The sequence below is a fragment of the Martes martes genome (genome assembly GCF_963455335.1).
Source record: "Martes martes genome assembly, chromosome: 9".
Classification (NCBI taxonomy): Eukaryota; Metazoa; Chordata; class Mammalia; order Carnivora; family Mustelidae; genus Martes; species Martes martes.
In genome coordinates this window covers 9,718,032-9,734,857 of record NC_137896.1, presented here as the reverse complement: position 1 = coordinate 9,734,857, position 16,826 = coordinate 9,718,032, and the positions used below count along the sequence as shown (strand labels likewise).

Genomic DNA, 16,826 nt, shown 5'->3' with positions numbered 1-16,826 from the left:
GTGGGACTGACAGTCATGCTGGCGCTGATAGGAAAGAGCTGCCGGAGCAGCGTGGCCGGAGAGGGTGGTGGCGACGCGGGTTTGAGAAAGGCTGTTCGAGAAGGCAGGAGAGGGGCCGGGCAGACATGAGAGCAAGGCTGCGCTGCATGGATCTTTTTATATGGGTTTTTTTTAAAGCATGTGAACACGTTGCCTAAATAAAATATAAACATCTTCCAATGAACTTTAAAAGAGAACGCTGACCAAAGACCTCAGCGGGGGGCGGGACTCTGTTGGCGCCCACCAAGGGCGGCTGTGTGAATTAAACTTGGCTTTGGTTTCTGATGAACAGCAGCGCCCTGATCCACGGCACCGGAAGCTGACTCTCGAGGCATCCCTGTGGCCTCATCAGAAGGCACCATCCCCGTGTTGCACCCAGCCCTCCCGGGGCCAATGCAGCGGCCGGGCCCCCGGTCAGCTCTTGGCTGACCATGGGCTGTGCACGCCTCTCCCCTCTCCCTCCAGGGGCTGCTTTGTCACAGGCTTGTGGGCACTGGGCAGTCCCTGGTAAGATTCCTGACCTGCTGAACAAAGCTGTGCCCGTCCGCCTCTGCTCCTTCCTCCCTTTCTGCATGTCCCTCTGCCCACTCCTCCCTGGCCGGTTTCTCATGCGCTGGTGTGTCCAGCTTCCAACTCCCCTGGCCCCTCTGCCAGTGGCACAACTAGCAAAACCTGGGCCACTGGGCCACACTCTGCCAGGGGAGGAGAGCAGGGGCCATGCTCACCAGCCTTTCCAGCAGTCACTGGGCAGATGGCATCATCTCCTCACGCAGGCACACATCGCCAGGGTCCCAGAAGGTAGCCTGGGAAGGGCCCCCTGAGCCGGGGCCATGCAGGGGGACAGGGCCTAAGGGTCCTCATCTCCAAAGACCAAAAGAGCCAATTTTTTATTCTCCTATGCAAATACTCTTTCATAAAAATGTAAGCCAGTGTTCTACGAGAAGTCGCTAACTCCTGAACAAAAACGGCAGCTAACATTTATGGAGAGTTACTTTGTGCCAAACACCGTTCACGTATCCATTCATTTCCTTCTAACGGCAGCCCCAGGAGGGAGGAGGGAGGAGAAAGGAGGGTAAAGGGATGAGCGTCTGCACGGGACAGAGAGGGAGATGGGGGCACAGCCAGGCAGTAACCTGCTCCCCAAGGTCACAAGTCAGCCAGGCAGTAACCTGCTCCCCAAGGTCACAAGTCAAACCTGGTGTCTCATGTCATCGGGAGTCACGCTGAGTAGACACTGACAGCTGGCACAAGGCAAGGGGAGGATGAAAGCAAGACCGAACGCGGAACACAGACAGCATGAGGGCAGGCCACCAGCTTGCCCGGTTTCTGGAGGGGGGCCGACCCTCCAGTTCCGCGCTGCCTGCCAGCCCAAACTCTCCTCCATGGAGAATTCCATGGGCTACGGACAGCCCGTGTCCTGCTGTGTGCAGATAAATGGGTACACCCGTTTAGGAAGGGTGTCTGGCAAGGGTCTCCCCCTGACCTTGTGGGTGGGCACCCGAAGAAGAGATCATAGGAATTTGATTCACAAAACTGGAAACCAGCCAAAGGTCCGTCGACAGAAACACGGGTACAGAGCCTACAGGTGATTCCCTGGGTGGAATGATCCATGGCAATGAGGGAGCGAACCCCAGCTATGCCAAACAGCATCTCCAGGTGGCCTGGGCCCGCGACTGATGCGAGCAGCCAACACACGTGAGCGCCACTGTATGACTTCCTTCTCTACAGAAAGGCGAAACAAATTTCTGGGGTCAGAGGGCAGGAGAGTGGCCACGCTAGGGGATGGGACAGAGGGGGGGACCCATAGGGACTTCTGGGGTGCTAGGCAGGGTCTAGGTGGTAATCCCATGGGAGTATGCGACTCATTTCTGAACATGCATAGGTCTTGACATTTAAACATGTAGAGAGAGATTCAGATACATTCGATGTATTTCAATAAATGATTTCTTAAGTAGTTCACACAAAGACCAGAGAAGCAGATCCAAAACTGGACTGGTCTGAGCTCTTGGCGCCTGGAGGGATACTCACAGACATGCACACATGCACACGCCATTCACCGTCCTCCCCAGCCGCTGGCGGAGGCTCGAGCATCACCGAGACTGCATCCTTTCTCCCCAAGACATCTCCACGATGGCACCGAGGAACTCCTTTGCATCCCAAGGCTCCCATTGTCCCTAAGTCCTCTTATCTGTGGCTGAATCCCAAGGTGGATGGCAGAGGGCCACCACCCAGAGCCTGCAGTGAGATGGCCTGGTGACCTGAGAGCCCCCGGTTCTGCAGAGACTGTGCCCACGGTGGTACCCGGCCAGAGCCTGGCCACGCCTCTCCCCTGCCTGGGCCTGTGTGGCGCACACCCTCCCTACCTGCCGGATCCAAGTGCCTGGGGCTGATGGGGCTCGGTTGCCCCCAACCCCCCCCCCCCCCGTCGTTCCAGGCCGGCAAAGCAAGCGCTACTTTGGAACTGATCCTGTCTTGACAATTTCAGTCACATTTTAAATAATCGCACTAATGAGAAGACATGTAAGGCAACCTTTTGTAAAATGCGTCACCCCTCTATAAGCTGCCTGCTGCGAGATTGTCACTGTTCGTATCTGGCTTTGTCCAAAACAAAGTAAGGCCCCTGTTGGCCAACTCTTGCCTCCCCGTGGTCCATTTTCCAAACACAGCCAGAGTCACCTTTTCAAAAGGTAAATCAAATCATACTGCACTGCCAAAAACCCAGCCAGTGCTGGCCCATTCTTCTGCCCTCTTAGCTGCCAGCACCTGCTGTCCCCACCCCACCTGCTGTCCCCATCCTACCTGCTGTCCCCATCCCCATTTGCTGTCCCCACCTCCCCACATCGACTTTTCTGTGCACTGGGTCTCAGGGGCCAACACCACCCCCAACCAGCCACACTCTCACTCCTATCCTTGTGCAATTTCCCTCATGGCCTTTTATCACCATCTGAAATATGCTTATTACCTTACATACTAATGTCCAACTTCTTTACCAAAAATTTACCCCACAAGCAAGGACTTCATCTGACTTGTTTGCCTGTGTACCCAAGTCCCAGAACAGTGCCGGGGGCAGAGTCAGTAACCAGTCACTACCTAGTGGGGGGAGAGAGGTGCAGGGGGAGGGCAGGAGGGTCAGGCTGGAGGAGACAGAGGGAAGGAGGGAAGGATTCATTCACTGCTGGTGTTTTCCAGGTAAAACCAGGGACTTCAGAACAAGGAAGTTCTAGGGACAAGAAGACAGAGAAAAGACAAGGGAGTGCGTGGGCAAAGCCTACCTTTCCGAAGAACTACGTTAAGAGCCTGCTGTGGGTGGAGAAACGAAGGGAGAGGGACGAGTGGGGATGCACGTGGCTCTGGAAACCCACTTGCATTGCCAGTTCAAAAGGAGACTTTTTGAAAATGTCTCAAGTCCTTGGAGGAGGGAAAGCAGAAGCTGCCTTTCGGAGTTCCAAGAAAAAGTGGGGCCCAGTCAGACGGTCTACGTGCAGGAATGCAACGTGACGGAGTCAGGGGGAACGCCCGGACGGGACACTCTGGACAATGCGCGAAGGGTCAGGGGGACACCCAAACGTGGGGGCTCCCAGGGATCACAGCCGAGAGGCACTTTCAACTTCGAAGATGATTTGTTTGTGTTTGGACCCGAGTCTGCGGGTGACCCCTTCCTTTTCCAGCTCAAGGAACCTCCCCTTGACCCTTGAAACACTCAAGCCTGCTCTCGCAAAGGGCATATGAGAAATCCCCGCACACTGAGAGCACACACTGATTCCAGGTTGGGCTGCCAGATGTGGCCTTCGTGGGCAAGCCCCCCCCCCCCCCCGCGTAATCCGAGAAAGGCACCGGAAAGGGGCTTCTCAACCCGGGATGTCTCCCAATGAGGCTAGAGAAATGACCCAGGGATTTCCGGTTTGTCTGTCAGAAATCAACGCAAAATCAACGGAGAAGTTGGAATCCCACATCCACGAAGCCAACGGCGGAATCTGAGAATGTTCCATTGGAGGGGTCTGAAATCCCAGCAACTGGGAAACAAAGGGCACACCCCCTTCCTGGGAGCTGCAGTGGTGGTGCTGTCTGGGGCCCACAGGGGGCACAGCTGGCAGTACTGGTCCATCCTGGGTTGCCCAGAGTCTTGGGGGACACTTCTGGTCAAGCACTGGACATACCTAGCAGCCACTTTGCTGCCTTGTGGAAGCCACACCGGTAGAAATTATTTTCTTGCCCTGTCCTGCTCCGGCCCCACATGAAACCAAAGAACTCAAAAGCATGAACACAGGCGTATGGGATGGGGGCAGTGCTGGGCTTCTGAACTCCAAAATTCCCTCAAGGTTATTTCCCCAGAATGTTGGGGAACAGGGGTTCCAGGCCTGCTCACAGACAGAATAATAAAATGCAGTGTGGGGGCACCTGGGTGGCAAAATCGTTAAGCGTCTGCCTTCGACTCAGGTCATGATCCGGGGGTGCCGGGATCGAGCCCCGCATCAGGCTCTCTGCTCAGCAGGAGGCCTGCTTCTCCCTCTCTCACTCCCTCTGCTTCTGTTCCCTCTCTCTCACTGTGTCTCTCTCTGACAAATAAATAAATAAAATCTTTAAAAAAAAAAAAAACAAAGGGGATTTCCCATTTTAAAAAAAAATGCAGTGTGAACAGCACCCCTGGAGTTGCACTTCTCTGGCGTGTGGCTGAGTATTTCTGGGAAGCAATACATCCTTTGTTTTAGAGATTGATAATGTCCACAAGTGCAGTAAAGGCACTGAGAAGTCCTGCAGTAAACAATTTAAAAAAAACAACAACAACCTTGGTTTTACAGAATTTTTTTCACCTTTTTAAGCCACAGAACCTTCACTTCAGAGCATATCTCCTAAAAATCCCATGGAATTGGGCTTGTGCAGAAAGTACTTAAGAAAAGGCTCCAACAGGAGAAGCAATTTCACCACATGCAGTTCTCCGAAACATCCTTAGGGCTGACTCATGTTACTGATCTGCCAAGAGCTCACTTTCACCATGACTTTGAACCTGCCTGCGTTCAGAAAGGCATTTAGGAGGCCCTAAAGGGTTGTTATCATCTGCTGCTTTGTCCGCAACTCAGACTTCTATGAAAACAGGAAGCACCTCTGTGAGTCTGGGGCCATGATGGACCCTCGAAGGAGAGTCATGACCACCTGGATACTGACGGATCCCTAAGAGCCAGGGCACGGACTAAGTCGCCATCTCCAACAGAGACCCTCACCATTTGTCTTTAAGGTGAAAAGACAGACAGGTGGGAGGTGCTGGCACCTGTGCAGCTCTGGGAGACCAAACCAACCACCAGACACAGAGTCAGTGGGGGGACGTTACCTGGGCCTGCTCAGGCACCAGTTACTTAGAAAGCACCTCATCCCTGATACATCCCCCAAGCGCGTGCATGGAGAGAGGTCTGGTTACAGCCACATCTCATTTATCCGCTCGTGTTAGGCATTCTGCATGAAATGGATTTTCTGCAAGACAGCCCCCTTTCAAATAAGCAACCAAAATTTTATCTCTACCCTCTGGAGTGTAAGTTGTTCAAGGATGGATTGCACGTGGGTCTCCCTTTCACAACCGAGCACAGTGACCCTCCCCCAACCTGTATCTGGAACATTCAGGATGAGACAGATCAATTATTAACATGGCCACACCCAGCGCTCGGCCTGGCAAGGGCAGTTTGACCCTCTAAGTGGCCCAAGCCATCTTTGCTTGATGCGCCTGGGGGAAGTCTGTGATCACTAGTTCTACTAGTGAGAGGATGTAGAAACTACCAGAAGTTCCCGAACGCGCAGATCACCCAGATTGTCAAAACTTTGCAAAAAAAGGAAAAGTCTATAGTCTTTGAGCGAGTACCAGAGGATTCCTCCCGCCAAAGTGATACTCGGTGTCTGGTTTTTACGAGAACCATCGTGGCCATTCTGAAGTTTTTGGCCTTACTTCCTGTCACTTGGCTGGGTTCCCGAGAGTAAATTTTCCGCAATAATTGACGTTTCGGGGTATATCAGATGCTGCCGCCTGTAAAAGGTGAAGCCCAAGCTGCGGATGGCAGCCGGGGGTGTAGGTGGTGTAGGTTTTCCTTCTACTAAGAAACTCACACCACCTGTTTTCCTGGCTCTGGCGCTCCCGGGGGTGGTGGTGGGGGAGGTTAACTCTGCTGGCCCCGCCCTCTCGGCGCCTGGCAGATCCCAAGGGAGTCCTCTAGCACAGCTGGCCCCTCCTCCCTGAGATCCCAGACCAGGGGCACTGCCCAGTGACAGACACAGCCACTCCGCCAAGACCAACCCTCCAGCGGGTCCCCCACTACCCCCCACCCGCCACCCTCTGCCCGCAAACTCAGGCACCTACAGACTCACACAAAGCCGCCCTGAGTCTTTTCCTTTGGCCCATCCACCCCAGTAGCTGGGCTCACCACAACGGAAGCCCGCTGTTCCCCTCCTCTCAATGCGTCTCTCTGTTCCATGGACACACGGCACAGATATGCCCGGAGCCTGCCTGCGAGCCCCCCATTCATGCTCGGCTTTGCAGCAAGCCTGCTCCTTCCCTTCCTACGCTCCCCTCCCCCAAATGCACAAAAGAGAGCTATCAAGAAGCAGGACTTTTTTCCTCTACGGGAATAAAAGTTTCGCCTTCCTTCCTCTCGGTTGGTCTATTCTTGGTCTCCACTTGGCAATGCAAAGACGGTGGTGGAGGTTAAACCACCCCAGTTCGTGACCCGGGGGACACTCCTTCGGCCAGAGCTGCCCTCATTTGGCTCTTTCTACTGCACTGGTTCTAGCGAAACCCTAAACCTCTTACCAGCTGCCCCAAAAGTCCTGTGGGGCAAAGGATTCGTGCCCAGGGTTGGGTGAGGCATTAAAGGTTCTCTTCTTCAACCCCCTTAAAGAGGGGGACACAGAGGCCCAAAGTCGGGAAGGAAGATACCCAGGCTCCCAGTGAACTCGCTGGGGGAAGGGGGGATGCTTTGGGGTCCCCATCCTCACGGGCAACAAGAAAGAAACACGCGTCTTACCGTCATCCAAGTAGGTCTGGTCCAAGTTCTGCTCCTGTTTAATTGTCACTCCCGTGGGTAATACTTCCTTTTGGTCACTGACCGGGGGTCCGTTTTTGGCGGCTCTTTGGCTGGTGGCACTCTGCTGCTGAATGACCGTGGGGTAGGAGCCCGGGCTCAGCCTCTGGCCTTGACCGGCGGGGGGCGGGCCGGGCCTGGCGGGGCCGGGCGCGAAGTTCTCGCAGTACAGGATGTGCTGGAATTCCTGGTGGTTGCCGCAGCGCAGCGGCTGGTTGGTGGGCGAGTAGTGGATCACCGGCGAGGCCTGCTGGTTGGCCGGGGAGGGGTGGAGCAGCGGGGCGCTCTGGCCCTGGGAGCCGGCGTGCACCAGCACGGAGCGGTGGGCGTCCGCCAGGGACAGGGGGGCGGCCATGAGGGCCGGCTGCTGGTAGCCCAGCAGGCTGGGGCTCAGGCTCTTGCTCCGCTGGTAGAGGACGGCCGCCGGGTTCTGCTGCTGGTAGCGGGCGTCGGGGGACGGGAGCCCCGAGCGGAACTGCTGGCAGGGCGCCATGGTGGCCACGAGGCAGGAGGGGGATTCGGCCACCACCGGGTGCTGTGGGTAGTAAGGCTGGCTGCCCAGGCCCCCGTGCGCGGGGCTGCAGATCAAGGTGGGGTCGTACTCATCGGTGGGCTCCGTCTTGATGGCTGGGACTGGGAGAGAGAGAGAAGCACACAGGGTGCACACGGGATCAGTGGGCTGCGGCTGGGAACGTGACCTTGGGGGTCCCAGTAGATGGGAGCGGACACTTGGGCTCGGTCACATCTTAGCCTTGGACCAGAGCCTCCCTGTGTAATTGTCTTAGGGAGAAACTAGACCCCCAGACGATGATTGGGAACCGCAGGTCTTTCTAGGAGCAGAAAGGCCGATGGCAGGTCTCAGCTCTGTCTCGGCTCTGGGACGTTCTCAGGCTTTTCCTGAGCTGTCCCAGCAGAGCTCGGACAGGAAGGCTTGACTGAAAATTATATCCCCCTCGTCCTTCTGCCCTAGCGGTTCACACCCACCTTCCGGGCTTGCTGTCCTTGGTAATGTTTATCACCACCGGAAACATTCTGTATCTTTCTTGTGCTTACTTATTTTTTGAACAGCCCGCCCCCGCTAGACTGTCTGCTCCTGCAAGGGAGGATTTTCCAGTCTGTTTTGTTCAATGCTGTGTCCCTAAGCACCTAAAACAGCACTTAGCATTCAACCGACACTCAGATGTTTTTGGGAAACAGAAAATGGCCAAATGGTGGTGGATCGATCCCCTTAGTCCTGTAGTATTGTGAGGGAAAGGAGACCTGCTGGCCGGGGCCTCAGTTTCCCCATCGGTTACCTGGCAGTAACAAGCACACTGCCTGTCCCCATGGGGTTGCTGGGAAGATGAAATGAGATGTGTGAAAGGTACTTAGCACAGAGACCGGCATACAGTAGGCGCTCAATGCTTGCTATTGTTACTATTATCATCTTCCCGCTATCAGCACTGGTGTCGTTGCTGCTTCTCTCCCCACCTAGGACAGTCTCCAGAACTCGTCCTCCTCCAGCATCCTTCCCTAAGACATTGCCAGCCCCAGGGGCTGAGGACCCTGTTTCCTCACGGGACCGAATGCAGTGGGGTCAGGACGCTAATCAATTTTGGGGATCCGCCAGGCATTGGGAAGTCAAGGCAGCAAGGAGGTTTGGCCATTAGAGCCAAAGGCAGCTTGGACACCAACCAGGAATCGTTTCTCGAGATGCCCTTCAAAGACTGTCATCTCAGTCCCTGGTTGACCTGGGGGACTGAATTCTCACTCAGGCCACGCTCAGAAGGGCAGGGGCCAACGCCAGGCCCCGGGAGGCCTCCTAACACAAGCACGAGGTGAAAGTGCCGTGGAACACAATGGAAAACCTCTATGTTTAAAAGGATCATTGATCTGCAGTCTAGAACCTTCTCAGAGTTTGTCTCCCATAGTCTTGGGCCCCTGCAGGCTCCTGACACTCACGGCATATCATGTCAGTCCTGGGATGGTGGACGGCCAGAGCGACCAGACAAACCCCTGGATGCCCTCCACCCAAGCCAAACCCCGCCAAGCCTGGGCTCCCAGGACAGTCCCCTTGGTCTCCTGCTTCTGGCAGCCCAGAGGCTGCACATGACGCTGTCACAGGATGGTAATTATACGCTGGGTGATTGCCTCGAGTTATAGGTTTCCAGTCCTGGAAGGGTGGCTAGTAGGCCTGTGTCAGCCTTGGGAAGCTGTAGTGCTTTGTGGAAATGAGAACCCCCCGGGCCTGGCTGTCTACCCAGGAATCCACGGGGCCACAGGGCGACGGCCCACTGTGGGGTCCACTAAGGACCCTGCAGGTTTCGGGGAATGTTCAATCCCTCAATCAGGAGCAAATCCAAGGCACAGACAGGTGTCATCAGTCTTGCAACATTTGATCAACATTGTTGATCAAGTCCAAGCGTGCCTCCCTCCTTGTCTGCACCCCCCACAAAGAAAAATAGAAACACTAGTCAGTATCATTCATACCTGCTTACCATGCGCTGTGCTAAGAACTTCACATGCGTTTGATTTCTGTACGTCTTATAAGGAAGGTGCCATTTGACAGATGAGGAAATGGAGGCTCAGAGAGGTTGAGTCACCTGCCCAAGGTCACCCAGCTGGGAGCAGACCTCATGTGTCCTCACCGCATGCCTGGGCTGCCTCTCAACACCCAAGGGGCCTCCAGAGAAGACTCCTTACCTGGGTGGTAGGTAAAGTGCTGAGGCTGACTTCGTTTCCTTTTCCCATTGATGACGTAGAAGTTCACCTTCACCGATGCACGGATGTGCTTGTTTCGATACTCGGGGATCTCAACAAAAAGCATGTTCTGGAAGGAAGGAGCTATCATCAACTTAACTGCAACAATGCCCACATTCCTATGCAAGGCCCCAAGCACATCAGGCCAGCTCCTCTCAAAGGAGTCAAGACACGTTCTGTACGTTTACAGGCGAGATTCTATCTAGGGGGAACTTGACCGTCCAGCTGCAGGCGAAGAAAGGATTGCCACTTACTCTACCAAAGTCTGTTACGATGCCCCGGTTACAAATCAGAGGGCCTGGTGCTCAAGAAATGTTCAACGGATGTGTCCATTTAATACCTACTGAGTGCCTGTTAGCTCCAAAGCACTGGGACTTGGATGAAGGAGGGAAAAAAGAAGGAAAGAGAGCACGAGGGAGGTGGGAGGGGAACATGACGGGGCGCTCAGTCATCTCGTCCAGGTGCTTACGGGCTGGCTCTTGTCTTTATCCACCGTCGCTTCCATCTCCCAAATTTGCTGCCCATCTGGAAAGATTAAAAAAGGACACACTTTGAGGGAACGATGAGAAACCAAAGATTGAAGACCCACACTCACCAGCTCACGTTTATCTTGGTTTACGCATTCTATCGTTTCAGCGAGGTGTATACGACATGTTTGTTATGTGTGTCTACTTGAACATACATGTATTTTTATTTATATACGTGTGTATATTTCTTTTTCCAAAGGGAATGTATGTCGACAATAGAAAATCGGGCACCAGTAGGTAACTAGGAAATGGAAAAGAACAGAAATTGTCCCCCCCTCCCACTGCTCTTACGTCGGGATGTCTCTTACATCTTTCTTTAAAAAAAAAAAAGCAAAACTGTTATACATGATACTTCACTCTACGCTTTGTTCAACCAAAGTACTATTTCCAAAGTGTCCTGCCCATGCCAGGACGGTCACAGGGGCCTGTTACAGATCACTGGCTGCCCCAGACATGGCTTCTTGATCGTCTGAGAATACAGGCGGCTTGCATATTCTGCCCAAAGAGCCTGAAACGATGTCCTGACTTGTGAGTCCTTGGAGAGGGTAGAAACGTAGGAGCCCGCCCCCCACCTTTCAGTCAATAGTCTGGATTTCACATGACTCACTGCAAGAATTGATGAGAGGTTCTGCTCAGGAGTGAACTCTCCTTCCTTGGAGAAGAGCACTAGTTCCTCAGTTTGGGGCCAACAAGTTGGGCCAAACAAAACTCTGCATTTGCAAATAACAGATTTCTTCTTCCGACCACCTACATTGGCCATTGGGCCATTTTCGGCTGAAACAAATCATTTCCACAAGTGTTTCCAGGGTGTTTTGTGGAACGCTGGCTCTGAGGAATATTAAACGGGTTTATGAGGATGGGAAACAAATTCTAAAACTATTAAGCATCTGGAAAATGCTGAGTCAATGTCAAATGGGTTTCTTTACTGCAGGACTTCTCAGAGCCTTTAATCTGCTCACACGCAGTATAACTCTCCAAGGTGAGCTGGGGTAAGTATCATGTTCCAGCATCTGGCCAGAGAACCCTTCTCCCCTGTTTTAAGCATAACTATTAACATCTTCGGTGCTAGGTTAGATATGAATCTAGATGGTCTTGGCTCTTAAGGTTCACCCAAAGAAATCTGGTTTCCAAGCATTATTTGAACTTCTTAGTATAGGACATATTTCCCCAAATAATAATTAATAAAGTCCTGTGATTGCTACCAAAGCTGATGCGGTCTAGACGATCCAAACGACACACAGGCAATGAGCTAGTTGGAGTCCGGAGTAATGAGAGTGTCTGCAAGTCACGGCCTTAGAACTCTATTAGACTCCTGAAATGACTAAAGGAGACCGGGGTTTCTGTCGAAAAGGAAGAGGGAAAATGTGATCAAAGTACCAACTCTCACCACGATGACAGGGACCACGTTCGAGTCACCACCATCTCCCCAACGCCCAACACACTGCAGATGTCTAGAAACATCTCCTGTCTAAGCACGCATTCCAGAGTGTCAGCAGCTCCAAGGGCCAACGTCAGCCACTGCTCCAAAGAAGGCAAGAAAGGACAGATGGATGGACATCAAGGAATTTGAAATTAGGTCATCAAGACACGGTACTTTCCATGTGAAAGGCCTTGGACAGAACCAGTCAGAGAAAATTCTCACCCCTTTATCAAAGATAGGTCAAAAGCGATCCATCAGGAACATACGCCCGTCTTTCAGGGGGTGGTTACGAGCGAGGCGTGGGTCCATGTCAAAAAGGGCATTTTTACTCACTAACTGCAACTCGAGCTCGAAGTCAGTAGATCAAGTAAGAAATTAGCAAATGGACAGTCAACAATAATGTGTCGCTAGCTGGTGGGCCACGCCTCCCCGGCCTCTCGCTGGCTGAACTGAGTTCTGTCTCCAGGAATATCTTGGTTCCTTCAGTTCAGCTCATTTCCCCACAGGACTCTGACCCACTCTGGAACCAAAGGACCTCTTCCAGCAGGCTCACAATTGGGAGGGAAGGGAGAAGCAGCTGGAGAAGTGATCAGGACGCATCAGGCTGGGTCCATAGAGTTTCCATCCCTAGTTCTCTGCCCGACTCACGCCAGCAGGTCGTGAGGCAAAGCACCAAACGGCAGCTCATGAAAGCCACGTCCGCAGGAAGAGTGCTCTGATGGGGTCTCCTCTCCTGGTCCAGGGACCCAAGAGACATGAGAGGGAGCCCTTCTCCTCTGCTATCCCCTTTTTTCCATCTCCGGTGTGTGTCCATGAGTAAAACGCCACCCTCCAGGAGCCCCAGAATCCCAGTGCACAGGGGCTTGGGACTACCCTTAGGAATTAGCCAGCCCAGCACCATCAGATGGGGAAACTGAGGCCCAGCAAAGGCACGGGGGTTTGTCCAAAGGCGGGAAGCGGACAGTCACGAAATCACAGCCCTTAAGCAACAACTGGCACAGGCCAATAACAAAAGACACGCTTTTGAGGAGAAAAGCTCAAGGTCATTAAGCGGAGACAGCATGACCAGCTTCCTGCGAGCCTGAGGGAAAGTCCTAGCAGGGAGGATGTTCTCCAGGTCACACCTGCCACAAAGGTTCATGCGCCTCTTCTCAACCCCATCCCTGGTCCCCTTGTGCCTCCAGATACCGTCTGAGCAAGTGCAGCCGCCTTGAAGGCCCCTGCACGACCTGTTCCAGCCTCCACAGGCCCCATGGGCACGCCCCCCGCCCCCGGGGGGAGTAACAGCTATTGTTTCCAACACTGTCTGCACGCAAAGCCCGGCTCACAACGCCTCGAGGGTTTGGACGGTCCAATCCGCACAAAAGCCTCTGCCACAGGTCTGGTCATCACCCCCGTTTGATAGGCGAGGACATGCAGGCCCCGGCCCGGCGGGGAGGCAGAGCTGTGGGTGGGGAAGCCAGATCGGAGGCCAGCCGAGCCTGGAACCGTGCTCCTTCCCCCGTGGACAGTGAGTGGTTTCAGATCCCCTTGTAGCTCCTCCGCCGAGCGAATGAAGGACACGCGGCAGCATTCCCGGTGGCTCATCCCTCAAGACCGAGCCGCCGTCTCTCCTGGGGAAGCCAAGGCACGGCGCTCACAGCACCCACGGCACCCCAGGCAACCCCCGACCGCCACCAGTCTCCCCGCGAAAGCCTACGCCTGCCTCCCCCGCTACGGCCCTGTTTTCCTTACTGCGTGCCGTGCCCTGGCGCTCAGCCACGGGTCCGCACGATCGGAATTAAGATCGTTGCAGTAAACGACGGCCATCATCTAAGCACTTGCTGGGGCAGAACGCTTCTTCAGAGAAGGCGAGGCCCGTCAGCGGACGAACGGACCCAGGCAAGGTGGTCTGCTCAGACATACCAGGGACCGGCCTCCAAAGGGAAGCGAATTCTGACCCCCACTATAAGGCGGATCAACCTCGAACACACATGCTGAGTGAAACAGGCCCGACACGGGACACTATTCCATAATCCAATTTTAGGTATCCCCAATTTTAGGTAGCATGTGGAAGGCATACTCAAGGGAACTAGTCTCCATGGGAAGTGTGTGGTTTGCAAAATACCTCAAGACCATTTCCCTGGGCTCGTCTTCCCTTCCCCCACCCTGCCTTCCGCAGCGCCCAAGTCCAAGGTACACAGAATTGGCAAATTCAGAAACAGAGAGAAGAACACAGGTTACCGGAGGCCGTGGGAGAGGATGGTGGGCGGGAGGGGGTTACTATTTAATGAGGACACAGCCTCTGTTTTGAAAAATAAAAATATCCTGAAAAGTGATAGTGGTAACAATGATGGTACCACACTGAGAGATTTAATGCCACTGAAGGTTTCACTTACAAATGGCTACAGGGATCAATATTGTAATTTGTATATTTCACCACGATTTTTTTTTTAAAGCTACTGGCCTCCCCCCTAGAGACCAGGCCTGTTTTGTGACCTGTAGGGTGGGGTGGCTTTTTTGCAGGTTTTTTTTCATTAGCTGCCACCATTTCAAAATGAGATTTCACCTAAAAACGCAGACTTGGCTCTTAGAGGGAAAAAAAAAAAATTCACATGATCTGACCATTCTGGACACCCACACAAGACCCTGGCCTCTTCAGAGGGCACTGTGCTCCCCATTCAACCACAGCACCGCCTCCCCAGCCCCCACATCTCTCCTTTACTTCCCATGCCCCACCCCCCAGGGGCCTCTGAGAGAGGCAGGTGCCGCCTTGCACAACATGGGTGTGGGCGGGGGTGGGGGATGGGGGGAGGGGCGGTCAGGTTTCTGCAGATCCCCCTCCACTGGGATGCATCTGAGGTCTTCCCCAAGGATGCTTGCCATTTTGGCCAGAAAACACCACCACCCAATATTCTCTTGGTCAGCGTCCTTCTCTGCTACTGCATCCCACCCGCCCACAGCAAGGACCCCCGGCTGTCAGGATGTGAAAACAACTAGATTTCCTTCCTCCCAGACCCCAGGCCCTTTGCTCTGAGGACTTGACCTTTTCTTTTCTTCAGAATCAGGACCACATGCCCAGGACGGCCCCCAGGGTGTCCACAGGGTTTTCCCCAGATTCAGGTGCAGAAGGCTGTCCCCATAACAGCCACTCACCTAAAAACTCTCCCTCCCTCCTGCCCCTTCCTCTGGGCTCCAGGCAGAGCAAACAGGACCCGCCAGGCAGGACTTCCCTGGAGGCCCATGCAGCAAGACGGCCTGTGGCCTCACCCCTGGCCTGGGGGGCCTCCACGCAGCCCGGTCCCTAGAGCTCTGGACAGCAGGTCAGGGAAGAAAAAGCCCGTGGGGTTGAGGGGGCAATGCCTGTTCACTCCAGAGCTCTCTGCGGGGCCTTCAGCTATGCGGCTACTGTAACCCCAGCCGTCTCCAGCACGTTCTGCAGCCAGAACAGACTTGCCCTCTGCTGCTTCGTTCCTGTGAACCCCAAACTCCAGAGCAGACAGACCCAGCTTGGAAACCCTGCATTTTTAGTGAAATCTCATTTTGAATGGCCACACTGCATTACAAAACCTCTAAGACCCCCTACAGGCCACACTACGGGCCATTCATGGTGTAAGGTCAGAAAAGGTACTTTCCCTCTCTCGGCCTCTTATCCAAACTACGGGGACAATCACAGGACCTGTACCCCACAGATTTGTTCCCAACAGACACACAGCATAGGAGAAATATGTGGCAGATGGTGGTGAGCATAATTATTACGGCTCATGGCAACACGTTCTTTCCAATGGTGTCTTATCATTTTTTGCATATATTCCACAATGTGTCATTATTGAAAAAAACCACAAGCATATTTTAATCAGAAAATAATACACATTTCTCTGATTATAATTATAAATTATAAATACCCTGGCCTGCGGGCACGAGTGGAGGGAATTCACAAAGGGACAGCGTCTGTTAGAGGAGGCGGGTGGACACGGTGTCTGACTCCTTTCCTTTCAGATGGGCCTTTTCACCACGACCTCAACATTAAAGAAGTGCGACAGCTCACAGAAATGAAAAATCAACACCTAAATCATGGGTGCCTAGGTGGCTCAGTCAGTTAAGCATCTGACTTTTGGTTTTGGCTCAGGTTTTGATCTCAAGGGTTTTTGAGATAGACCCCTGCATCAGGCTCTGCGCACTGTGGGGAGTCTGCTTAGGATTCTCTCTCTCTCTCTCCCTCTGCCTCTCCCCAGTGCATGCATATCTTCTCTCTCTGTCTATCTAAAATAAATATATAAATGTTAAAAACAAACAAACAAAAACCCCCTCTAAATCATGAGCCAAACCCAGGGGCCCAGTTTCTTCCTTTTGTCTTAAGCCTCAGAAGCCCAGATGGCAGCTTCAAGAGTCTAGCCTTGTTGGGGCGCCTGGGTGGCTCAGCGGGTTAAAGCCTCTGCCTTCGGCTCAGGTCACGATCCCAGGGTCCTGGGATCGAGCCCCGCATTGGGCTCTCTGCTCAGCAGGGAGCCTGCTTCCTCCTCTCTCTCTGCCTGCCTCTCTGCCTACTTGTGATTTCTGTCTGTCAAATAAATAAAAAAAAGAAAAGAAAATCTTAAAAAAAAAAATTAAAAAAAGAGTCTAGCCTTGTTGTTCCCAACAAATAAGTCCCCAAGAGGAACTGAAAGCTGACACTGCCATCCCCAACTTTAGGTAGCATGTGGAAGGCATACTCAAGGGAACTGGTCTCCATGGGAAGTGTGTGGTTTGCAAAATACCTCAAGACCATTTCCCTGGGCTCGTCTTCCCTTCCCCCACCCTGCCTTCTGCATCACACAAGTCCTGGGGTTTCACCGAGAGAACACACTAATCCCATTCTCTGAATTGAGCTTCCAGGAGGCAGAGGAACTTACCATAAAGGCTGGCAGGGTTCTCTGCCTGAACACCCTCCCTCTAGGTTCAAGCTCAATCATTGCTATTTACTTGCTACGTGGCCTTTGAGTAGTAGCTTAACCTCTCTGTGCCTTAGTTTCCTCATAAGCAAAACGGTCGAGTTCATTCACTGATTTCAAAGAGTTGGCA

General features: G+C 53.4%; 1 protein-coding gene across 3 annotated transcripts in view; it reads right to left on the bottom strand.

The window, feature by feature from the left end:
* The window catches only part of NFATC2 (nuclear factor of activated T cells 2), a gene marked incomplete at its 5' end in the record, with an annotated part of 149,048 nt that overhangs the window by 29,863 nt on the left and 102,359 nt on the right, over positions 1-16,826 (bottom strand). For all 3 annotated transcript variants that reach the window (XM_080814442.1, XM_080814443.1, XM_080814441.1), the window contains 3 exons: positions 7,044-7,733; positions 9,783-9,909; positions 10,309-10,364. In XM_080814442.1, the coding sequence (XP_080670568.1) occupies positions 7,044-7,733; positions 9,783-9,909; positions 10,309-10,364 (873 nt within the window). The remainder of the gene's footprint in view (positions 1-7,043; positions 7,734-9,782; positions 9,910-10,308; positions 10,365-16,826) is intronic.